The sequence below is a fragment of the Labeo rohita genome, chromosome 17, assembly GCF_022985175.1.
Source record: "Labeo rohita strain BAU-BD-2019 chromosome 17, IGBB_LRoh.1.0, whole genome shotgun sequence".
In the NCBI taxonomy this organism is placed as follows: Eukaryota; Metazoa; Chordata; class Actinopteri; order Cypriniformes; family Cyprinidae; genus Labeo; species Labeo rohita.
In genome coordinates, this window is record NC_066885.1 from 749,656 (window position 1) to 776,691 (window position 27,036).

Below are 27,036 nucleotides of genomic sequence, written 5' to 3' on the forward strand. Positions count from 1 at the left end.
TTTATTTATTTATTTATTTTATTTATTAATTTGTTTGTTTTTTAATGTCTTTATATTTAGAAAAAATTTTAGGTTGTAGGTTTAATTTGTATTTTTTTTGTATTTTTTTTTTTTCTTTTTTTTAGATTTTCTGTTTTCATTTTATTTTTACTTAAAGTTTTAGTAATTTTGTTGTTTGTTTTTGTCATTTTTATTAGATTGAGTGTTTTCTTTTTATATATACAATTGTATTTTATAATCCATATTTTAAATTTGTTTTTATTTTTATATTTTTGGTGTTCATTTTTAGTCAAAGGTTTTTCTTTTTTTTTTTCATTTTTATTATGTTTATTTATTTATTTATTTTTAATATGCCATTCTAATTTTTATTCATGTTTTGAATAAGTTTTTATTCTTATATTTTCCATTTTATTTATTATTTTTTTATTTTTTTTATTTTTGTTATTTTTATTTTTTAATTTTTTAGGTTAGATGTAATTTTTAATTTTGTATTTTTCTATTTTCTATTTTAATTTTAGTCAAAGCTTTAGTAGTTTTGTTTTTTGTTTTTGTTGTTTTTATTAGATTGACTAAAAATGAAATAAAATTAATAAAACATAAATACTAAGTCAAAATATTAATAAACTACAGTTGCATATAAAAAAATACTCAAGTATTTTTTTTTTTGTCATTTTTATTTTAATTTTATTTTTTTTTTTTAATATGGCTTTATAATTTCTATTCTATATGCCATTATAATTTTTAAAATGCATTTTGTGTTAGTTTTCTGTTTTCATTTCATTTTTTAATTTTTCAATTTTTTTTAAAATGTCTATATAGTTTTTATTTATATTTTTTACTTAAAACATTTTGATTTTTGATTTTTATTTTAGTTCTTTTTGGTTATTTTTTAATGTGTAAATATAGGTTTTATTGTAATTTTATTTAAATCACCATAAACACGTTAAACTAAATAAAAATGTTTCCTTGGCAACTATTTAAAATTAGCTTTTATTTTTATATTTCCCTTTACATTTTAATTTTAGTTTTCAATTTTAGTTTATTTTTTAGTTGTTGTTTGTTTTTGTCATTTTCGTTATTTTCGATACATTTCTCAAATGATTTTGCTTCTCCAGTAAATGTATCTTCTGTATGTTTGGATAATTGCACTGGAAGACAAGACAGAAATATGGAGTAAGGACATCATTTTCTGCAGCGTTCAGTCGCGTTCGTTGAGTCTGCCAGCGAAGACATGTCGTTTTCATAAGCGCGTTTGCTCGTAGCAGCAGGTTAATGTGTTTCTAGTGTTTAATGTGGTGACCTCTGACTGTAAACAGTGATATTGAATGTGAGGGCCGCGTGAAGGAAGCCGTGATGTTCTGATGGACTCCAGATGCTCCTGGCAGCTCCTCAGATGAAATAAGATGATGCTGTACTGCTGAACTCAGGAAAACTCTTCATTATTTCTGACTGTACAAAGAGTCTGAATGTGATAAAAACACTCTGGAGTAAGACAGACCGCACTGACTGACTAAAAGTTATATTCGTCTTCTGGATTTTTTACTCAGGACTTTTTGACTTGTTTTCTGCTACAAATATCAAACATTTTTAAATCAACATACATTTACTGGATATGCAAAACTGTACTTGTTATAATACTTGTTATAAAAAATTTTTACAATTTATTTGTCTGACACCATTGACAGATGTTGTTATAAACTCAATTAGGATACATTTCTCAGAAAACATTACTTTTTATCCTATGTAATTTTGCATCTAACATAAATGTATGTTGATTTGATATTGTACTGGATACAATATTTGTACTGAAAAACAAGACAAAAATATAGAGAAAATTAGGTTTTGCAGTTTCAGTGTCACTAATATAATGAAATAGTTTTTGGTAATGTTTTGAATTAGTTTTAAATAAATTTTTTTTTTGAAATTTAAAATTTTTGTATTCATTTTCATTTTAGTTAAAGTTTTAATATTTTAGTTTAGCTTTAATGTTAGTTAACGATAATAACCCTGACATGTTGTGAGATGTTCTTATTGTCCATTGTGTGACTCCAGGCAGATTTCGAGCTGCAGATATTCCAGGTTCGAGGTGAGCATGCGGAGGTGGTGTCACGTCTGGAGTCGGTCATCGACGGGTTGCGGCGGGAGCGGACGTATAACACCTTACGGGAGCGTGGTGAAATGCATGACATCTCCGTCTCGACTGAAGACGATCAGCTGCCCAAAAGCTTCCGCAACGTGTGCATCCAGACCGACCGTGAGACCTTCATCAAAACCCCTGAGGGGGACGGGACCAAACCGGCGGCGAGCGCCAACTCCAGCCTGCCCAAAAAACTCGACCTGGACTCCATCAGCATGAGTTTGGGTGTGGGTCCAGGGCCGCCGCCTCCACCTCCTCTACCTGGTGGCTCTGCCCCTCCTCCACCACCTCCTCCTCTCCCCGGTAGCTCCGCTCCTCCTCCTCCTCCGCCCTTACCTGGATTTGCACCTGGCCCGCCCCCTCCTCCACCCCTTCCTGGAGCTCCGCCTCCACCCGGTCTACCAGGAGCCCCGCCTCCTCCACCACCTCTCCCCGGAGCCCCGCCTCCTCCTCCGCCCCCACCCGGTCTCCCAGGTGCTCCTCCCCCTCCTCCGCCCATGCCGGGCTTTGGTGCTCCTCCTCCGCCTCCCGGTCTCGGCGGGTTTGGATTCGGACAGGCGACAGAGAAAGCGCCGCGTAAGCCTGCCGTGGAACCGGCCTGCCCTATGAAACCGCTCTACTGGAGCCGCATCCAGATTCAGGACAACAAGTAAGTCTCTCCACATCACACATGAGCGCATTTTAATCATTCTGTCATCATTTACTTCCCTCATGTCGTCCAAACCTGTGACTTTATTTCTTTCTTCTGTGTAACATAAAAGAAGATATTTTGAAAAATGTCCACGAGGGTTATTATAGTTAACTAAAACTGAAACTAAAATTAAAACCATGTTTTTTTTTGTTTGTTTTGTTTTGTGTTGTGTTTTTGAATTATTTTTGTAATCATAAATGTTATACAAAATTAAAACCATAAAAAATGTCACTTGTAATAAAATAAACATTAACTGAAATTAAAATATATGACAGAAAAATCTCAAAATTAAGAGAATTTTTGCTTAAAACAAGATTAAAAATTAATCATAAAAAAAAAAACATAAACCATAAAAAAATTAAATTAAATTTGATTTAATTAAAAAACAAATAAATAAATAACAATGAAAAAAAAAAAAAAAGTTTCAAAATAAACATTTCTCATTTTCATTTACCGGTAGTTTAACTAAAATTAAAACCATGTTTTTGTTTTTTGTTTTTGCGTGTTCTTTTTTTTGTTTTGTAAAACTCAATAAATATGTTATACAAAATTTACTACTACAAATGTAAAAAAAAAAAAAACTTACTAAAACTTTAAAATTAAAATGTAAACAGAATCCATTCAAAACATTAATAAACCTATAATCGTATCTCAGTGATACTAAAATAACACTGATGTCCACACTGCAAAACATGATTTTATTAGTCAGTATTTTTGTCTTTTTTTCCACCGTTCAAATCTCTAAATATTCTTAAATCTTTTAGAAACTAAAATACTAAAATTTTAGTTAAATTTAAATGTAAACAGAAAATACAAAAAATAAAAACTCATTCAAAATCTTAACAAAAACTATATATATATATATATATATATATTTAAAAATATTAATGCATATTCAAATATTTAAATATAATCAAAATAGAATAAACACTGTACAGACACTATATACATGCAATAGAAAACCTGTTATTTATACAAATATATATTACAGTTTTTTAATACAGATTATATATAAAAAAGATGTGTTCTTGTTTTAAGCATAAACTCTCATTTTGATATATTTTTCAGAAAACAAGCCTTAATAGCCAATGCCATTTTGCTTCTCCACAAAATGTATCTTGATTTATGAATGTTTAGATATTTGTACTGGAAAACAAGAAAATCATTTTTTTGCATATAATGAGAGTCAGTAAGGGCCAGTGTTCTTTGGTTTCCAATGTTCTGTAAAATACTTCTTTTATATGACAGAATGATCATTTTTTGAATGTCATATCTCTTTACATGTGTACAGCCATGCAATGCTTTGGCCTGGTGTTGCCTACTATGTTTTTGGTGCAATTAAAATATACATTCAGACATCGTTGACACGCCGCACAACTTACTTACTTTTTCTTGTTAATCTGAAATAAATTGCTTTTATCTACAGATATCATACTTGTAGCTCAAACTGTAGATCATGGCGCTCGCGACGGCAAACTCACGGGTTCGATACCTAGAGAATGCATGAACTGATCGCACTTAGAATACAAAGATGTAGCATCTGCCAAATGCATCAGTGTAAACGATCAGTTTTAGTCCATTTTACATTCATTTTCAGTTGAAATAGAGTAGGTTTTTATTGATTTTGACACTGTAATCCGCCTCCAGCTGTTTGGACGTGTCATTGGCAGCCTTGCGGTGTAAAACGCTTGAGTTGATTCCCACGCTGCAGTGCTGTGTGAATGCATCTGCACGCCTGTGTCACAGACTCACTGGAGCTTCCGCTGTGTGTTGGAGTGTTTATATGTGCTGCCGGCTGCAGCTTTATGGCTGTGTGTTACTGTTGGTGGGATTAGAGGAGGATGTACAGTGATTCCTCAGACTAACTCACGGCACGCGCCAGTAAACGTTACAGTAGAGCTGTTAAACTACATGATTACAGTCACGCTCCTCAGCGAGCACATCTGTGGCCCACTGCACTGCATTACCAGTGTGTTTCATCAAATATTTTACTGTACGATAGACTTAAAGTTATAGCACACCAGTGCATGATTCCTGTGAGATTTCACACCCTGTTTTTTTTTTTTTTTTTTTTTTTTTTGTTAGATTTTCAGTTTTCACTTAAATTGTAGTTAAAATTTTAGTAAGTTTTTGTGTGTGATTTTTGTAATCCATATACACTGCCGCTCAAAAGTTTGGGATCAGTAAGACTTGTAATGTATTTTAAAGAAGTCTCTTATGTTTATCAAGGCTGCATTTATTTGATCAAAAATACAGAAAAAAAAAAACAGTAATACTGCAAAATGTTATTACAATATGAAATCATGGTTTTTATTTTAATATACTTTAAAATATAATTTATTCCTGTGATGCAAAGCTGAATTTTCATCAGCTGTTACTCCAGTTTTAAGTGTCACATGATCCTTCAGAAATCATTCTAATATGCTGATTTATTATTAGAATTATCAATGTTGGAAATATTTTTTTTTTTGCCTAATACTTTTTTGGAACCTGTTTTTTTTTTTTTTCAGGATTCTTTGATGAATAAAATGTTAAAAAGAACAGCATTTATTCAAAATATAAATCTATGCTATCACTTTTTATTAATTTAACACATTATTGCTGAATAAAAGTATTAATTTCTTTCAAAGAGAGAATTTAGTGACCCCAAATGAGTGGAATTGAATGAGGTGTTTACTGTTGCGAAGGTTTTCTATTTTAAATAAATGCTGTTCTTTTTTAATGTTTTATATATGAAAGAATCCTTAAAGTATCACAGGTTCCAAAAAAAATATTAAAAAATATTTTAAATTGCATTAACATTTTACAATTTTACAGTTTTTTTCTTTATTTTTAATCAAATAAACGGAGCCTTGATGAGCAGAAAAGTCTCCTTTAAAAAAAAATTACAAATCGAACTGATCCCAAACTTTTGAGTGTTTTTGAACGCTTTTTCATTGTGCATTCCAATTAATCTTAATTTGATTAAGCAAAAATAACCAAAAAATAAACACAATAAAACACAATAAAAACATGATAACATAATAAAAAAACATGATTTTTCAGTTATCTATATATATATACACGCTGCTAATTATAGTTAATTGGTTTATTAACTATTTTAGTACTGTTTATTATTTACCATTAATAAAAAAAATCAGAAGTGTAGCTGAAATAACATGTTTTATTTCATTTTATTTTATTTCAGTTCATGTTTATTTGATTTGAATTTCATGTAGTTATTTTAATTCTTCAACTTTAACTAAACAAACAAACAAAAAAGATAAATAGAGGCTAAAATAAAAAGTTATTTACTATATTATTAATATTTATTAATTTAATAGTATTAAAATATTTTAAAAATATTATAAATATTTTATTTTCATCATGTAACATTTATTTTATTTCAAATAACAGAAATGTTTTTTTTAAGTTTTAGTTAAGAACAATAACTCTGCTCTGAGCTGATATAAACCAGTATTACGTTACTTTAATTGAGGTAGTATTTTTAGTTTTTTTTTAATATTTTGAATATTTTTATATTTGTTTTTCATTTTCATTCTATTTTTTCTTTACATTTTAGCAATTTGTTTATTTATATATACATGTCTGTATAGTAATTAATTTTAATTTCAGTTTTAGTTAATTTTATGTTGAAAACTAGCTGAGAAATATTTTTCTGTTCTCAACAATGTTCAGATTAGAGATTTTAACATGATCTGAGCTGCTCTACATTCATTTAATGGCTCTATACTCCTACTGAATGACAACTAGTGACTTTTTTGTTAGGGTTAGGAGTTTCAGGAGAGACTACAGATCTAAAACATTTCATTATCAACCTAATGTAGATTTCATTGACCTGGTGACCTTCCTAATCTCTGTCACTTGGCAGTCAGATATGTATGTCAAAACCCTGCGATCCTTCAATACAAACAGGAGCTGCTGGGATACGCATCATCTGTATTGTCTGAAATTAGATTTTCCCTCAGGATAAAGGAGTGGAAAGTGCGATAGCGAAGGCAGGCTGGAGCGCCATTAAAGACTCGCTCGTACGCCATCGGCCTGTTTGTGTTGCTCGTGTTTCTCAGCAACGGCAGAAACCAAATAATTCTCATCCGCGGAGGCCGTACTGCAGCCTGAATCAGCCAAATACTTCACTCCAGTTTCCAGCTTGAGACTTTAAACGTGTAAATAAATGCTAAACATGAAACTTAAACCGCAGCCGAGTTGACTCTGTTCCATTATCAGTGTTATTTTAAGAGTGTTTGTCTAATATAACACACTGACCGATCATTGTGTGTGTGTTTTACAGTAATAACACGCTGTGGAGTTCACTGGAAGAGCCTGATATCATAGACACCAAAGAGTTTGAGGAACTGTTCTCCAAAGCTGCCGTCCAAGCCAAGAAGAAGCCGCTGTCAGACTCGTACGAGAAGAAGAACAAAGCCAAGAAGGTACGAGACTGCAGTGACTAGTCTGACAGGCAAAACAGTCTAGCAACACCCTAGCAACCACTCATAACACCCCAGCAACCAGTGTTAGGAAATGTTACTTTTAAAAGTAATGTGTTACAATATTGCATCACTCTTTAAAAAAAGTAATTAATTGAGTTACTTTTTATATCTGGGCGGGGCTTCCTTGTTTGTTTTTAAAATAAAAAGTTACATTTTTAACAAACATAATAAAAAGCTAAAAAAATAAAATAATAAAAATAATAAAAGCTCTTTCACACCAAAAGCCCCCAAAAGTAGTTTCTAGAACTAAAGATATTTTCTTGTGAATTAGAAAATAATGCATTACTTTACTATTTTTAAAATATGCCTGTGTAGTGTTTAAATATTTAGTTTATATAGTTTTTATTTTACAAATAACACAAAATAAAAAAAAGGAATAATATCAAAAAATTAAAATAAGAATAATAATTACAAATGAAATAAAAACATCTGAATCCAAGGTAACATAACATGATACCCTAGCAACCATTCATAGCAACCAGTTTTGGGAAATGTTACTTTTAAATGTAATGTGTTACAATATTGCATCACTCCCTAAAAAAGTAACTAATTGTGTTACTTTGTTACTTTTTATGTTACTTTTGCACAATTTCACACAAAAAGCCTCAGGTAGAAGGAAAGTTAGTTTAGTAAGTTTATCATTAGTTTATCTAATGTTTGCTTATTAGTATGGCTGAATTGGATCATTGAAGGTCAGCAGCCAAGACATTTGGTTTAATAAAATTGTATTAAATGCATAGAGGATAATTATTTAATTATTCTAAGTTGCATTTTACAGTTTTTATTCATTTTGAGAAATACTGAAGTTTTTTGTGAGTGAGATGAATTAATGCATGTTCACATTTATTCTAGAGCTAAAGTAACTTCTTAATCCCGATTTCTCTCAATATGGGGACAGAAGAGCTTTCAATCAATAAGTGGGAAAACAAAGTAACTGGCGTTACTTATTTGAAAAAGTAACTCTTGTAAATTAAAAATGCGTTACCTTGCTAGTTATTTAAAAAAGTAATCTGATTACGTTACTTGTAATGCATTACCCCCAACACTGCTAGCAACACCCTAATACTTTTCTGCATGACTGCTTTTAAAAGTCGGTTGCACACAACTTGGTCTAATTTGAGTCCGATCATCACTCGGTTAACTGCTAGTTAGTCAGACTGGTTGCTAGTGTCTGTGTTTATGTGACTGGCTCCTGTAGAGATGCTCATAGGTCAGGAATAGATTTGGCTTTAATTAAAGGAAGTCACATGGTTTGTACCACTAGAGGGGGTTTCAGGCACATTCTGTGTCTCACTGCCAAACATTCATGTTCTCCAGACATTTGAGTTGCTGAATGTACCATTAACAGCAGATTAGGTTTAGTGCCTGTGTATAATAAGATCATTTTGAGCTGTTTTCCCCAATAATTCCCCCTGTGCGCTAGTGTTTAGTGGGGCTGTGATCATTGAACTGAGCTGAGATCATTTTACCGTCTGCATGAGTTGGTTTTATTCAGGTGTGTTTTCTGTGGTCTGTGTAGGTTAGATGAGGTCGAAAGGCTTGGTCAGCAGTGTGTTAGTGACAGTCGTGAGTGATTGTGCAGGTCAGCACTGGTCTGGCGTCCCACAACTTAAACATTCAGCCTGGACCCAAAACGCTCCAGACACTTTTGATCAATTAGCCAGGGCTCCACAACGCCTGTGTGTGTGTGGTCACTCTGGGCTCCTGTTACATCAGACATCGCTCCTGTCGGCTCTTTATTGGCCAATTCCAACAAACCGTGAGAGATTTAATTGTGCTTTTCACTCTGTACATCTTCTAAATTCCTACAAAATCAGTGAACTGTGCTATTTATTTATTTTAATGTACAATATTAAGGGGAGAAACGCATTTAATCTCCAGTTGTCAGAGGGAGATTCTACTATTTATTATCCTTTCTAACTATATTTCCATCCCATGAGTTCACAAGAACAAAATCGCCATTTCTTGGGAAAATGACACAAATTAAGTATTAAATAATAAATAAATAATTAAACATTAACTGATAATGAATTAAATCATTAAAATGTCAAATTAAAATAAATAAATAATTTTACAAATTAAAAATGAACAATCAAATTATACTAATAAAACATATACTAATAAATTAAATAATTAAAGTAAATAAATACATTTAAAATAAAAATAGTCTAAATATAATGCTAATAATTAATTAAATCATTAAAATAGCTAATTAAAATGAGTAATTTTAAAAGAAATTTAAAAGACATTATACTAATAATTTAAATAATTAAAACTGCAAATTAAAGTAATAAAAAAAAAAAACAATAAATAAAAACAATAATTGTTTTTAAAATAAAAACAATCCAAATAAAAAATACTAATAATTAAGATAGCAAATTAAAATGAGTAATTTTAAATTAAAAACAAAGAATATCAAAATAAAACACCTGCTAATAATGAATTAAATCATTAAAATGGCAAATTAAAATGAATGAAAAAAAAAAACAATCCAAAAATAATCAATAAAATCAATAATAAAAATTTTGTTAAAGTTATTATTTAGTATTTTTCTTTTTCTTTTATTTAATTTGAAAGACATTATTTTATTTCATTTCATTTTTGATTTTATTTTATTTCATTTATAAAATAAAAACTAAATATTTAAAAACTATATAGACATTTTAAACAATAAAATGAAAATAAAAAACAAAACAAAATTACTAAAACTATAAAATCAAAATTAAAACAAAAAATAAAAATGAATTTGAACTATAACAGTATCTAAGTGATATTAAAGTAACATAGCTGTCAACACAAATATGTTTTTTTTATTTTTATAATATATTTTGAATGAATTCGTTTTTTTCTTCTTTTTTTTCTGAGCGTGTAACTAGCATTTTGTATATTTATTAGTGCTGTGCAATGATTAATCACAATTAATCGCATCCAAAATTATTTTTTTTTATTTTGGATGTGATTAATTGTTGCACAGCACACTAGTATTTATCTTTGGCTGTAATATATTTTAATATCTCCTGTAGTGAATGTGAAGAGATGAATAGATGCTGGAGCTCTCAGGTTTTGGCAGGATGATGTAATTTCTGAAAGAACGGATAAACACAAGTGACACGTTTGCAGATCCATCATTTGTGTGTGTGTTTACACGTTCTGAATCAGCCTTCTGAGAAACCGGCCTCCAGGAAAAAACAGACCAGACTCGAGTCGATGTCCTGACAGAGCAATACATTGATCCGACGGCCGACAGCGAGCGTCAGGTGTGTCGGGACGAGATCGATAGAGCTGCTGTCTCACATGAGGCGTCCCGTCTGAGAGCTCAGACTAATGACAGCCCAGACGTGTTTGAGATCACACGTGTAACGATGCCTCTCTAATCATAAGCATTCAGTAAAAACTATAATAATAATATATGCAGTTATCAATATTCTACTTTTATTTTCAAATATATTTTGAAATAGTTAAAATTTGATTTTATTTTATTTATATTGTTTATTTTAAAATTAAGTTTTACTTTTATTTTATTATTTACTTTTATAAATATTTATATTAACATAAAATAAAATATGTATGTTTATTTATGTTTATGAATATAAATTAAATGCATTTTTAATTTATTATTTTACCCTCTGGGTCCAATAATATATGCAGTTATCAATATTATATTTTTATTTTCAAATATATTTTGAATGAGTTAAAATATGATTTTATTTATTTTTAAATTATGTTTAAAATATTTATTTATTAGTTATTTTTATAAATATTTATATTAATATAATTTTAAAAATATCTATGTTTATTTTTATGAACATAAATTATAAATGTTTTTTTTATTTTATTTTATTTATTTTTTTAACCCTCTGGGTCCAGTAATATATGCAATTATTAGTATTCTAATTTTATTTTATTAAATATATTTTGAATTATTTCAAATATTTTATTTATATTTTTTATTTTTAAATTATGGTAAAAATATTTATTTATATTTATTAGTTATTTTTGTATAAATATTTATATTAATATATTTTTTTAAATGTGTATGTTTGTTTGTTTCTATAAATACAAATTCTAAATGTATTTTTAATTTCTTATTTTGCCCTCCGGGTTCGAGTCTGTTGGGAGAGGTGAGGCAATCTGTGAGTGTTTGGGAAAGTTTTGATCTGTGCACGTATTATGTTAATGAAATGCTGGTGTGTGTTTGTGTCAGACACATGTAGATAATACAGAAATGGTGTGCGGAAAGGCGTCTATCAGCAGCGCAGCTCTCCCAAAAACACAATCGGTGGGAATCAGCGGAGGTCAAACTCCACGGCTAATTTGTGTCATGTGTTGGGATGCATCCACTGCACGGATCCGCGGCGCCTTTCCTCGACATGATTATCATATCAAAGCGCGGCGGAATGACATGAGGGGGCGGAGCCTCTGTCATCTCCGTCTGCTCACTGGACGAGCTCTAATCACTAACAGGTGGCGTCAGAAGAACGTGTGTCCGAATATCTGAACACGTTAGACGTCAGAATGATAGTAATAATCATCTTTATTTCTGTTCTGTCTGCTGTGCGTTCTACTGTGTCTCTCGTCTCTTGATACATTATTATATTTTATTAAATATTTAGGGCCCGAGCACTGCTGTGTGAGGACCCTATTGGAATTGCTCCGTTTATTATTTTATTTTATTTTAATTTTGTTTTTTTCTGCCCTCTCTGGTGTTTCTCTCATCTTTTAATATTTTATTTTATTTAAACTTTTATTTTATTTAATTGTCTGCTGTGTCTTTTTTTTTTTTTTTTGCTTTTTTTTTATTTAACTTAATTAGTTTTTCTGTCCTGTATGCTGCATGTTTTGGTGTCTTTCATTTCTTGACTTTTTTATTATTATTTTATTTTTTATTTTATTCTATTTTATTGTATATATTTTTATATTTTATTTTATTTTATTCCTTTTTTTCTGCCCTGTGTGCTGCCTGTTCTTGTGTCTCTAGTATCTTGATGTATTCTTATATTTTATGAAATACTTATTTTATTTTATTTTTATTTTTATTTTTCTGCCCTGTCTGGTGCAGAAAAGTGTTCTAGTGTCTTTCATTTCTTTTAATTTAATTTAATTTAATTTTTATTTTATTTATTTGTACTTTTTTTTTTTTTTTTTTTTTTATTTTTTATTACTTTTTTTCTGTCCTATGTGCTGCCTGTTCTGGTGTGTCTTTCATTTCTTTACTTTATTATTTTATGTTATTTTATTTTATTTTTTATGTGTATATATATATATATATATATATATATACACACACACATATACATATACATATATATGTATTTTTTTATATTTTATTTTATTTCTTTTTTTCTGTCCTGTGTGCTGTATGTTCTGGTGTGTCTCTGGTCTCCTGACGTCTCTGTAGCTCTGTGAAGTATGTAAACATCACACGGTCAGATGAATCATTATTAATATGCAGCTTGAACAGTAATGATGATTCTTAAACAAACTGACATTTTAATTGTTTCTAACTTTAAGTCTCTAACGCCGTGTGTTTATTGGCGTCTATTCTGGGAAGCGTTTGACGGCCGACTGTAGATCAAGGAATTCTGTGTTTGAAATTCCAGAATTCATGAACTTCTCCTGCTGAACAGTGTAATGATGATGTTTACTGTAGCCGCTACTCACCGCGCTTTAGAAACCTGATGTGTTTAGTAAAGTGGAGCTGTTAAATGTGTTTAGTAGGTTTCATACTGACTCCAGGACAGTGGCAGATACTGAATGATCTGAACTAAACTTATCATCATTTTCCATTTCTTTTCCTCCTAATAATGGACTCTATTGTCAGCGTGTATGTATGTATGTGTGTATATACATTTTATTAATGAGTTGATCTGAAAGTGTGTCTTCCTACATTCTGAATTTAAAATATTTAAGTATATATAAAATAAAATGTCTAAAATGTTTTACATATTTAAGAAATGTAAAAAACAATTATAATTTAAGACGTAATTTAAGAAGCATTAAATATGTGTATATATTTCTTAAATTTACATATATACATATATTTATTATATATACAATGAAATATTGGTTTGAAAAAATATTTAAAAAAATTATTCTTAAATATATGTAAAATAAAAAAATACATTTATTATATATTTAAGAAATTTAAAAACAATTATAATTTAGGAAGTAATTTAAGAAACATTATATATGTGTGTATATATTTCTTACATTTACATCTATAAATATATTATATAAATATCTAAAAGTGTATCTTCTTTTTCTTTCTTTAAAGATGAAAATTAAAAAATGAAAGAAAAAAATTAAATTTTGAAATTAAAATATTTAAGTATATATAAAAAAGTCTGAAATGTTTGAAAAATACATTTATTATATATTTAAGAAATATAAAAAAACAATTAGAAATAAAGGGATAATTTAAGCAATATTAAATGTGTATATATTACTTACATTTACATATATAAATATGTGTTATATATACAATGAGAAATATTAGTTTGAAAAAATGTTTTAAATAAGTTTTACTTAAATATATATAAAATAAAATGTCTTAAATGTTAAAAAAATTACATTTGTTATATTTAAGAAATTGTACAAATAATTATAATTTAGGAAGTAAATTAAGAAACATTATATATGTGCATATATTTCTTACATTTACATATATAAATATATTAATTATATATACAATGAAAATATTATTTTGAAATAATTTAAATATTTTTGAAATATTTGAAAAATCTAATATATATATATATATATATATATATATTCAAATTAAATATATTAAATAAAAAATAAAATGTATACAATATTATTATAAAATATAAATAAATATTTTATGTATATAAAAAAAACATTTTTACAATTTTTATTACATTTTTCATATTTTCATTATTTTAATATTCAGCATTTATTAACCCCTTCAGACCTGAATGATGTTCCAAGTTTAAGCTTATGAGAGACCTGTACGAAACGGTTGTGTTCGGTTGTCGGTGGTTCATTAGCGTGTCTCTGCTCACATTAATAATGAACGCTCTCTTCACCTGCTGTAATGCAATACTCACATCTAAAGGGCCGTCGCACTGGTTCCCACTGAACGCGGCAGTAGCTCAACGGCGTAACGCCGCACCGCTACCTAATGAAGAAGAGCGACACATTAAGTTTTAGAGCGGCTCTTTAGCGTGCCAAAACTCTCGTGGCCTTTATGAGGGAATTCAGTCATTAGTAATTGTGACCATGTGTAGGTACAAATAAAAATCCTGTGAATTTATAGTTTGTTATAAAATCTCCTCTGCACTCGTCCAGAGCTCAACGATGGCCTTTTATGGTGCCACTTTCTGCTGCTTTTTCTTCTTCTCACAGCGAGCTGCTAATTGTGACAGTATCGCAATCGTTTCGAGATGTTTCCTCTGATGCGACGTGACAAAAACACGCCTTAGATTTATTACCACACCTCAAAGAAGAATCTCCTGCGATCAAAGCTGAATTTTCAGCATCATTACTCCAGTCTTCAGTGTCACATGATCCTCCAGAAATCATTCTAATATGCTGATTTGCTGCTCAACAAACATTTCTGATTATTAGCAATGTTGAAAACAGTTATGCTGCACAATATTTTTGTGGAAACCTTCATATATTTTATTTTTAGGATTCACAGATGAGTAGAAAGTTCAAAAGAACAGCTTTTATTTGAAACAGAAATATTTTGAAACATTATAAATGTCCAGAGAGACAACAGGTGAGGACAACAGAAGCAATGAAACCAACAAAAGAGCAAGTTTTGACTAATTTATTGCGTCCTTGATGAATAACACCTATTCATTTCTTCTCTTGTAGATCATCAAGCTGCTGGATGGCAAACGCTCTCAGGCTGTGGGAATATTAATATCAAGCCTCCACCTGGAGATGAAGGACATTCAGCAGGGTGAGATTGGCATCTTAAACATTATTTTTGTATTATTATTATTATTTTTTTTTTTTTTTTGCCCTGTCTGCTGCGTGTTCTGGTGTGTCCATCGTATCTTATTTTGTTTTATTTTATTTTTTATTTTATTTTATTTCTGTCCTGTCTGCTGCTTGTTCTGTTATGTCTTTCGTTTTTTGACTTTTTTATTTTTATTTTATTTTATTTCTGTCCTGACTTTTTTATTATTTTTTTATTTTATTTTATTATTTTATTATCTGTCCTGTCTGCCATGTGTTCTGGTGTGTCCTTCATTTTGTGACTTTTTTTATTTTTTTATTTTATTTTATTTCTGTCCTTTCTGCTGCATGTTCTGGTGTGTCTTTCATTTCTTGACTTTATTTGATTTTGATTTTTCTGTCCTGTCTGCTGCATGTGATGGTGTCTTTCATTTCATGACTCTTTTATTTTATTTTATTTTATTTCAATCCGCCTTTGCAGTCAAAAGGTTTGTTTTTTTTTTAGAATTTTGAGGGGATTTTATGATACTTGGCAATATTTAGTCAATTTTTTTGAGCTATTTTTTGCCCACAGTCATTTTTGACTGAGAAAATTCCAGGTGTTATTTTATTTACATTTTTCAGCCATTTAACATATCCAGAATCATGTCTGTGATTTGTTCACATAGCTAATGCATCAAAAATGGCCTGGAAGGTTAAGAAATATTTAATATTTAAGACACTTGTGAATGAAAATAGAATAAATATGTGTACATATTTTGTTTTCTCAAAAAAAAATAAAAAGACTTAATTAAATAATAAATAATAAAAGAAATATATTAAAAAATGAAATAAAAAACATAATAATAAATTAATATAATCAAAGAGCCCATGAGATCTGAATGAGTCTGGTGTGTCTGTGTACAAACTCTGCTGGATACAAACACAATCTGACCGTCTGTACACAGAGTCACATGATCAGTTACACTCATTTACTCACATCTGATTGGTCACTAGAATTAGAGCACAATCTGACATGTTTCTGCTTTGTAAGACTAGTCCTTCAAGTTAGTCATCTGATTTGTTTAACACAGGTCATAACTTATAAAAATGAAGATTGGCTAATCTGAAAAAAGTAAGACTGATGGACTGCTAGATAATAAGACACAGTCTTAACATAGTGACTGAAGTTAGTGCAACCGGCCGGACGTGTTTTCATGTTTAAAGGAGAAGTCCACTTTCAGAACAACAATTTACAAATGATTTACTCACCCCCTTGTCATCCAAGATGTTCATGTCTTTCTGTCGTCAGTCGTAAAGAAATTATGGTTTTTGAGGAAAACATTTCAGGATTTTTCTCCATATAATGGACTGATATGGTGCCCCGAGTTTGACCTTCCAAAATGTAGTTTAAATGCAGCTTCAAAGGCTCTAAATGATCCCAGTCGAGGAAGAAGGGTCTTATCTAGCGAAACCAGCTTTTAAGCACAAAAGCTGGTGCAGTACTGGCTCTGGGATGTGCGTTCTTGAACGATTTGTTCATTTTGAATGAATCTTTAATGTGACTTGGGAAGAACGAGTCGTCTCGGGGAGTGATTCGTTCAGTCGCGCATACGCAACATCCTCTTAGGTTCTGTACTGGAATTAGTTCACCTGTTTGGAGTCTTCGGGTTTTTGAGTTTTTTGGAGAAAAATCCTGAAATGTTTTTTCACAGAAAGACATGAACATCTTGGATGACAAGGGGGTGAGTACATTATATTTGTGAATTGTTGTTCTGGGAGTGGACTTCTCTTTAAAGCTGGAAATCAACATAAAGAAGCATTTCAACAGAAAATCTCTAAGTGTGTTTTTTGTAGGATCTGGTGTTTCTAATGAGTCTGTTTGTTTTGTGCTGTATATTGCAGCTGTTCTGACGGTGGATCATTCTGTGGTGGATCTGGAGACTATTGAAGCTTTATATGAGAACGTGAGTATCTGAATGAAACCAGAGAGTGCGGATTAACACCTGATTTCTATTCTCGTTCTGTCGCGTTCTTCAGTCTTTGTTTATTTTCTACAGTCTGTGTTTTAACAGCTCCAGCTGTTTGCCAGTAAAACTGCCTTTAATATTATCAGAGCATTACGTGTGCACTAAAACTGCTTTTGTACAGCAGGCTAGTCAGCTGCTTATAAGACTAATCATCTAGGGATAGTTGACCCAAAAATGAAAGTATTTCTTTCTTCTTTTGAAGAATGTTGGGAAACTAACGTTTCTGGTCCCCACTGACTTCCATAGTGTAGAAAACAATACAGCGGAAGTAAATGGGGACTATTAACCCTCTGGGCCTCTTTGGTCATTTTTGACTGAAAAAATTAATATTTTGAAATTTTAAAAATCGTAGCTTCATCTGAATGAGCTGACACTTGGTGACTTTTGTTGCATTAGCTATGTGAACACGCAAAAAATTCATGGACATGATTCGGGTATGTTAAAGGGTCACAAAAAAAAGTCACACTTGGCTCCTTCACGGTCAAAAATGAATGACATAGGAAATGAATGGGAAATACAAAAAAATACGAAAACTCAGATAATCTTTTGGTGGTACCAACCAGGGGTGTCGCTAGGTCTAATCATTTGGGGCTCGAGATTTTTCTCTAGCCCCGAATGTTTTTGTATCGCCCTATGATTTCTGAGGAATTCACAGAATTTTTCAAAGCTTGAATGAATTAATCAAAAGCCGGCTATTACACTTCAATCAAATCGTGATATAGACTAGTATCTGTAGATATTAAGCCGCAAAATACCATTTAAATATGAATCCTGCATGTTCTGTGTGTCTCTTAATGAAGAAATGGTGCAGACACACATGCAGTTTCCATTACTACTACACATATTGAAGCGTGACACTGTACGCATTGATTTCAGCGTCTGCCATAAAAAATGCATGAACAACATCTCCACTGTTTCATTAGAGTAAAGCCAGGGTCATATACTCACACAAATTTAAAGGTATTCACGGCAACCTGTCAAAATAAAAGTTTGGTTTAGTTTGTAGACATTGTAGAATGTACGTACTACTGCTACTACTGTTGAAAAATTAATAAAACTTTGTTACACAATATTTCTTCCATCTTTTAAATTTTAATTGTACATCCCCTTTATTTATCAAAAATAAAATTTCATTTTCATTCATTAAAAGATAAATTAATATTTCATGCCTTTATTTGATAACTAGAAAAATGTAAATACACAACACAGAATTTCATAAGGCTGTTGTAGAAATAAATAAAAGTTGTTTTATGCATTCAAATAAATAGACATGCTAAAACAAATCTGGTAACAGGTGGGGAAAAATAAGCTTTAGCTTCATCCCACTCCTTTCCAACATTTTTTGTAATGTATGACGTCTTTGGGACGTGTTTTTTCTTGGTGCGGCAACACATGTAGTGTTTATATATTTTTTGTTTTAAATTATGTTTTGTTTGAAATAAAAATGAAATTAATAAATTGATGTTAAATTGTATAAGTTTCATTGTTTTAATTAATTAGACATGTATTTTTAAATAATAATTAAAAAAAAAAAAAAAAAAAAAAAATTAAAGGAGTCCAAATTAAAACAGAAAAACACAGAATTTGGAAAAAATAAAATGGAGATCCCTTGAAGGATCCAGGTTCACCCACCTGTGTCTAACAAAATCTTTCATAATGATGTGAGCTCCCATCCACCACCACTAGCCCCTGATGTTTTGGCAAAAGCCCTGGATGTTTTCATATCCTAGAAACGCCTCTGGTACCAACTACAAATCAGCTGCTGTGCAGGAAAAAAAATGCACAGCAATCACGGGGTGACACTCTAAAATATCAAGAGTGCAAAACAGACACCCACACACACAGACACACATAGAAATGAACTGATAAAAATGCAGCGGAGCACGTTTTGAGAATATGTGAAATAAAATGAATAAATGGAAAAATACAAAAGAGTCTCTCACAAACACACACACTCAGAAATTAACTGGTAAGACTGCAACAGAGACAATTTTGAGAATGTGTGAGATGGGGAGAGCAATTTTGTTGTATTTTAATGTTTGATTGCAGTCATAATGCAACCTGATATTTGTCTAACCAAAAATATCTAAACCTTAACAAAACGTAGTCTTGTAGAAAGTCTAAATGTATATCTAAAAGCAAAACCTAATAAAATATGTAAAAAATGATAATCCAAAAGCGTCTGTATATATGTATGTGTATATAGTGTATATATATACAGGAGCTTATATGACATTACACAAGTTTTTATTTTTTAATGACACCAAATGGCACAATTCTCACTTCAAAAAAATGGATTTTAATGTGAAATGTTCTAATGGGAAAAAATAAAAATAAATAATAATTTAGTAAATAAATTATAAAAATTGTATAAATATTGCATATTGTCATAAAATCCCATCAAAATTCTAAATAATAATCAAAAAATATTATTGAAAAAAAGTATTTAACAATGATTTTCCTGAAAAAAACAAAGTTACGTTTCAAGGCTTCGGTCACTTTTGACTGCGAAGGAGCCAAGTGTGACTCCTAAACGAAGAGGCCCAGAGGGTTAAACGATCCTCATCATCTGTTATGTGAAAGACCTATAAATTACCCATTATAACTGTGATATTACACAAAGTGAGTGATTTGAAGCCTGGTTGACTCTTGGTCCATCATCAGCATCTCTAGTTAAACTGATGGGTGTTTTTGTGCTATTTTTATTATAAACATGCAAAGTCCTCATTTTATGATCCTGGATTACTAGTATTACTTCTAATGTTTTTTTTGTTGTTGTGAATGTTGACAGAGAGCTCAGCCTGATGAACTGGAGAAGATCAAGAAACATTACGAGACGTCTAAAGAAGACGAGGTGAAACTCCTGGATAAACCTGAACAGTACGTCATTCTCTCGCTCAGATAGGATATTAATAAATGGACTTATTTAATATTGACTTATCGGAACTTTGGCGTGGGTTCGCAAATCATTTGATTCAGATCAGCACTTTGGTGCGTGTTCGCGAATCATTTGATTCAGATCGGAACTTTGGTGTGGGTTCGCGAATCATTTGATTCAAATTGGAACTTTGGTGCGTGTTCGCGAATCATTTGATTCAGATCGGAACTTTGGTGCGGGTTCGCAAATCATTTGATTCAAATTGGAACTTTGGTGCGTGTTCGCGAATCATTTGATTCAGATCGGAACTTTGGTGCGGGTTCGCAAATCATTTGATTCAAATTGGAACTTTGGTGCGTGTTCGCGAATCATTTGATTCAGATCGGAACTTTGGTGCGTGTTCGCGCATCATTTGATTCAGATCGGCACTTTGGTGCGGATTCGCGAATCATTTGATTCAGATCGCAAATATTTTTTATCAATTTAAACAGTAGAAAACATCAAACCATTAAGGCAGTACAGTTATAAAAACTAAAAGAAAAAAAAAAGTATACACAAATACAAATCTCTTCAAAATATTCAAAAATATTAACAAAAACTATAATAGGCCTAGTATTTCAATAATATTGAAACAAATGCTGATTGCAGAACATAAATAAATAACCTTTAAAATTATGTTTTATATTTTGTTTATCTTTAAATATTTTTACAGTGTACCAGAAAAGGATTGACATCAGTAACACAACATCAGACGTTCAGCTGCACCTCAAAAGAAACATTAAATACTTTACAGCTCTAAATAAACACATTTTTATTATCATAATAAATAACTTACACTTCCAAAGCCTGCTGAATGTCAGGTGTGCGGTGTAAGTGCATTAATGTGAGCGTGGCTTTGGTTTGTTTTTATGAACTGAAGGGTGAGAAATGAACATCTGAACATCTGAAGTGTTCCTGTAAAAGCAGTGACCGTTCTTCAGAATCATCAGCTGTGCGTGACCTTTGACCCTCACTGTAGTGAGTCAGCGTGAGTCCGCTCGTATGCTAATCAAACAGAAAGCCGGTGATCCTCTGTGACTCGTGCCGCTGATATTCACCTTAATCACACTTAAATGCACTTACTTGCATCCAGATTGTATGTTCGTGTGAAGATGTTGTGCGGTGCGTGTGAGGCTGTTGCTCACCGCTTTGATCTCATTGGTTTCGCTCTTTCATCTTCCTGCGCAGATTCCTGTACGAGCTTTCCCAGATTCCCGACTTCGCCCGGCGAGCGCACTGCATCATATTCCGCTCTGTGTTTGTGGACTCCATAACGTCCGTCCATCATAAGGTGGAGATCATCTCTGCTGTGTGCAAGGTACAATAAAGATCTGAAACTGCTTTTCTGACTTTCTCTTTTGGATTTTCTTCTGCTGATTTGCTAAAAAAGTCAGCAGAAAATCATTCTGAACTGTTTCTGCAATATGCATGCATGACCTGGATGACATACTGCGTTTTATAAATGTGCATTATACACCAGTGCAACCAAAGTACTGTTTCCCACAATGCAATGCACTCAGTTTGACTCTCCATTTCCAAATCAAGTGACAAATCAGTGACAGATCAATCAAAAACAACATTAACAATTTCTTTATTGCATTGAATTACCAACGAATTAAAATAATACTGCTCATTTCAGGGTTAAAAATACATAAAAAGTAATGAAATTGGAAATAAAAGAATCTGTGAAACACTAGATATGTCATTTTCTATATCTGTTATATTCTATATCTATTATTTTTCTTTAATTTCCAGAATGTTTTGTTGACCAGAAGCAATTTATTTAGCAATTAATTTGTTGAACTGCCAAAAAATTGAGGCATTTTTTAGGATTAAAAATGAATGTTCTAACCACTTAGTAATAATATGTATTTACAGTATTTTCAAAAATTTCAATTTTCAAAAATACTGTAATTTTCAAAAATTATGCATCTACCCGAAGCAACAAGAAAATGTGATTTTATAACATAATCTTGACTAGTTATTTAAAAAAATTCAAGATTAAAAATGTAACCTAAATAAAAATAATGAAATCATAAATGAAATCATAAGAATAACATTTGTATTTGTCAAAAATATATATAAAATATATATAAAAATAATATTTTTAATTAAACTGGCAAAAAAATTGAGGCATTTTTAAGGATTAAAGATGTTCAAACCACTTACTATTAGTATGTATTTACAGTATTTTTAAAAATTTCAATTTAATATTACAGTAATTTTGTAACAGTAATTTTCTAAAATTATGCATATACCCGAAACAACAACAAACAAACCTTGACTAGTTATTTTAAAAAATGAAAAAATTAATTTTATTTCAAGATTAAAAAATGTAGCCTAAATAAAAAATAATGAAATCATAAATATTTGTAAAAAAAAAAAAAAAATCATAAAAATAATATTTTTAGTTAAACTGCCAAAAAATTTAACCATTTTTTAGGATTAAAAATGAATGTTCAAACCACTTAGTAATAATATGTATTTACAGTATTTTCAAAAATTTCAATTTTCAAAAATACAGTAATTTTCAAAAATTATGCATCTACCTGAAGCAACAACAAACATGAATTTATAACATCATCTTGACTAGTTATTTAAAAAAAAATGAAACCTTTATTTTATTTCAACATTAAAAATATTGAAATCCTAAATAAAAACAATATCTGTATTTGTAAAAAAAAAATTATATTCATTTAAAAAATAATATTTTCATTTCTAAAATGAAACCTGTGATAAAATGAGGTGATGTGACACGATGCAGTATATTATTTCAATGTTGTATTTTGAAGCAAGTACTGTATGTATTTGTGTGTGTGTGCTGTCTTTTCTAGACTTTTCTTGAGAATGACAGTGTGAAGGACGTGATCGGTGTCATCTTGGCCTTCGGAAACTACATGAACGGTGGAAACCGGACCAGAGGACAGGCGGACGGATTCGGATTGGAGATTCTGCCCAAATTAAAAGATGTCAAGAGCAGGGTATGAAGATAACACTCATAAACTGAACATGTCTCACTTCTACAGACAGATTCTACACACTAATGACCTTCTTTTCCATCAGGACAATCGTATAAGTCTGGTGGACTATGTGGTGTCGTACTACCTGCGAAACATGGACGAGGTACAGCCGTATGAGATTTAACCTCATGATTTTATTTTATTCTATGATATTTTTCTCTCAAATGTTATTTATTTATTTTTCTATTATTGTATTTTACTGCATTTTATATTTTTTTGTTTACCTTTTTATTATGCTAGTACATTCTGTGATTTTTTTTTTTTTTTTTTTTTTTTTTTTTTTTAAATGCTTCATAAATCTTTGATTTGACTTTGATTGAAACATATACATTTTCATATAGAAGAGGAAATCCTGTAAAAATGATTTTCTTACTCAGGATTTTTATCTTGTTTTCTAGATAAAATATCTAAACACTCTTAAATCAGTACACATTGTTTTGAGATGCAAAACGACTTAGGATAAAAATAATTGTTTTTTTAGAAACTAATTGAAAAGAGCAAATATGAGTCACTGGGGTCAGAAAACATCAACTGAATTCAGAGGGAAAACACTATTTGTTCTTGTTTTAAGCAAAACTCACTTCATCTTGATCAGCTTGTCAGAAAACAGTACTTCATGTTTTCATTTTGCATCTCCAGTAAATGTATTTTCATTTAAGAATGTTTAGATATTTGTGCTGGAAAACAAGACAAATACTGAGTAAAAACAACAATAGTTATAAGCACAGTTTCTCTTTCTTTCTCTGAAAGATTGTGTTGTCGTTTCAGGACGCAGGAACAGAAAAGAGCGTTTTTCCGCTGCCTGAACCTCAGGATCTCTTCCACGCCGCTCAGGTCAAGTTTGAAGATCTCGCTAAAGACCTGCGCAAGTTAAAGAAGGAGCTGACAGGTATGAATCTCATCCGTTTGACTGTTTTTTTATTTTGTGTTATTATAATTAGACAGTAAAATAAGAAGGTTTTTACTAGAGAGCTTCACAGAGTTATTCAAGTTCATTTGCAGATTTGTTCTGTGACTCTTCTTAGGTTACTCAATGGTGGCACAAAGTGAGTCACTGAATCATTTGTTTGAACATTATTAAAAAATAGTGAAGTGGAATAAGAGCTTCATTCTACTGACTCTTGAATCTCTTTACTAAACAGTTGTTCAGATTGGTTCAGTGCCTCTTCTCAGGTTATTTGTCAATAGGTTGCACAAAATGAGTTACTGAATCATTTGTTCAAATGATTCATTAAAAAATACAAAATCAGTTGGAACAAAACCTTCATCCCACTGACTCTTTTGAATTTCTTTACTAAACAGAGTTGTTCAGATTGATTCACAGATTGGTTCAGTGACTCTTCTCAGGTTATTTTTCAATAGGTTGCACAAAGTGAGTCACTGAATCATTTGTTCAAATGAATCATTAAAAAATACAAAATCGTATAGTTTGTCAATTTATTTTGTCAATATATGGCGCAAAGTGAGTCACTGAATCATTTGTTTGAACAAATTATTAAAAAAAATACAAACTCAGCTGGAACAAAAGCTTCATCCCAGTAACTCTTCTGAATCTCTTCACTAAACAGAGTTGTTCAGATTGATTCACAGATTGGTTCAGTGACTCTTCTCAGGTTAGTTTTTCAACATATGGCACAAAGTGAATCACTGAATCATTTGTTCAAATGTTTCATTAAAAAATACAAAATCGATTGGAACAAAAGCTTCATTCCAGTGACTCTTTTGAATCTCTTCACAGAGTTGTTCAGACTCTGTGACTCTGTGATTCAGTGACTCTTCTCAGGTCAGTTTGTCAATATATGGCACAAAGTGAGTCAGTGAATCATTTGTTCAAATGATTCATTAAAAAATACAAACTCGACTGGAAGGAAAGCTCCATCCCACTGACACTAAACAGAGATGTTCCGAATGATTCAGTGACTCTTCTCAGGTTATTTGTCAGTAGATGGTGTAAAGTGAGTCACTGAAACATTTGTTCAAATGAATTATTAAAAAAAATACAATATCGACCCGAATTTCAACCAGAAGAGGTGCATAAAAATTTCAAACAACTGCATAATTTTTAGTGAGGGAACGAAAGTTTGCACATTTAATTTTTTCAGATTTTTTACAATGATTTTTATGAGACATTTATGTTGTTTTGTAAGAAAAATATGTAGGTTTCATAAATTTGGACTGTTTTTGAGCAACTATAAGTTATAAATCCAAAGGGAATTTAATTTAATTAATTCCAGTGGGGTTAATAATGATAATTTTCTGATTATATGGTCTTAATAATTTCATACAATAATATTTCAAACACAAAATAAGGGGTAAATGCAGTAATGGCTTATGAGGGTTAAGCATTATGATGCAAAGCAGTAGGAATGAGTGAACTGATCATGTTCATCAATTAACATGCAGTTAAAAGCATGTTCATTTTACACTGGAAGGAGCGTTTTTACCGTAGCTTGTACTCCGCTGTGCTCCGGGCCGCCGCAGGGGTCAAAGGTCACGCGCCCCCCCAGCCCCCGGTGTCTGCAATTATTTAAATCAGCCAATAATATGGCATATGAAAGCAATTAGATATGCTCTCTCCTCATTCCCCTCCATTTGAGAATCGCTGTTAAAAACTCTGATCCTCAGTGACCCGAGGGAAAAATACAAACGGGCTACAAAACCACTGCCGCCCCACCTCGAGCTGTCTGTCACTCATTTATTAGCACGCAAACGCAAGACAATAAATACAGAATAAGGGCCTTAGCATTTGATCCACACCACAACAAAAAAGCCTTAAACGCGAGTCCTCGGGCGCTGGCACCAGATCGCACCTACGACGGCAGCAGACAGGGATAAATATTTATGCCGTGCCATCATAAAGAGCTGCAAGTGTTCCTAATTATTCCTGCAGTCATTTCTGTTTAAAGTGAGAGTGCAGAGGAAGTCGAGGCGGTGAGGAAAGTCACACTGAGAGTTCCTGGACGGAGATTTGAGGTCTGTGCATCTGACGTACACGTGTGAGACGTAGACACGACCGAGCCTTTGATATTCCTCACCGCTGATGACTCGATGGATTCCCTCATTGAATCTGCAAAAAATCAAGCATTTTACTCTCATAAATAAAATGGGCAGAAGACAAAGATTTCAGTCTCAGATGTTTCTTCAAAACAATTCAAGAGAAATAAAAAGATCTATTTTTAGTCAGCTACATTAGAGCTGTGCAATTAATATCAAATATTAATAGCTCAAATCATTTGACCTTTGATGAGAAATGTAATATTGAAGGGTCAAATGATTTCTATAATGCAGAAAACATGCACGGTTAACTACAACACACCAAAATAAAACTTTGATTTAACTTGAAGAAGTTATAATAGAAATATATTGTTGTTTTAGAGTTGAAAGAACTCAATAATAATAATAATAACAATAATAATACACTTTAGTGAAATTGTTTAAAATATTAAATGGAATATAATGTTTATTTCTTTTTTTCTTTTATTATTATTATTATTTTTTAGGAATATCACACAATTTTTCTCATTTCTCATTTTTTTTATTTAATTACATATGACATAAAGATTAATTAAATTCTTAAAGTTTTATACATTAAATTAAGGCCATTTTTGCTAATACATTTATATTAGATCATAAAACACTGAATCCAGAAAAATTAAAACAAAGAATTAAAAAAAAAGATAGAACACATTTTATTGTTAAAATTTTAATAAATTGTTAATATGTTATGAATTTAATTCATAAATGATTTATTGATTATTTAAGTTGAATTAAATCATTAAAATGGATTAAAGAATAAAGTAAAAACTTTAGGGGAAAAAAAAAAATAAAACTGAATTCATAGGG

The 27,036-nt window shown here is 30.9% G+C and overlaps 1 protein-coding gene across 4 annotated transcripts in view; it reads left to right on the forward strand.

Annotated features, from left to right (window-relative positions):
* The window catches only part of LOC127179878 (formin-1), an 87,458-nt gene that overhangs the window by 35,218 nt on the left and 25,204 nt on the right, over positions 1-27,036 (forward strand). For all 4 annotated transcript variants that reach the window (XM_051133665.1, XM_051133664.1, XM_051133666.1 and 1 more), the window contains 9 exons: positions 2,053-2,786; positions 7,120-7,261; positions 15,161-15,248; positions 17,132-17,193; positions 20,048-20,136; positions 21,362-21,491; positions 23,008-23,154; positions 23,237-23,296; positions 23,962-24,082. In XM_051133665.1, the coding sequence (XP_050989622.1) occupies positions 2,053-2,786; positions 7,120-7,261; positions 15,161-15,248; positions 17,132-17,193; positions 20,048-20,136; positions 21,362-21,491; positions 23,008-23,154; positions 23,237-23,296; positions 23,962-24,082 (1,573 nt within the window). The remainder of the gene's footprint in view (positions 1-2,052; positions 2,787-7,119; positions 7,262-15,160; positions 15,249-17,131; positions 17,194-20,047; positions 20,137-21,361; positions 21,492-23,007; positions 23,155-23,236; positions 23,297-23,961; positions 24,083-27,036) is intronic.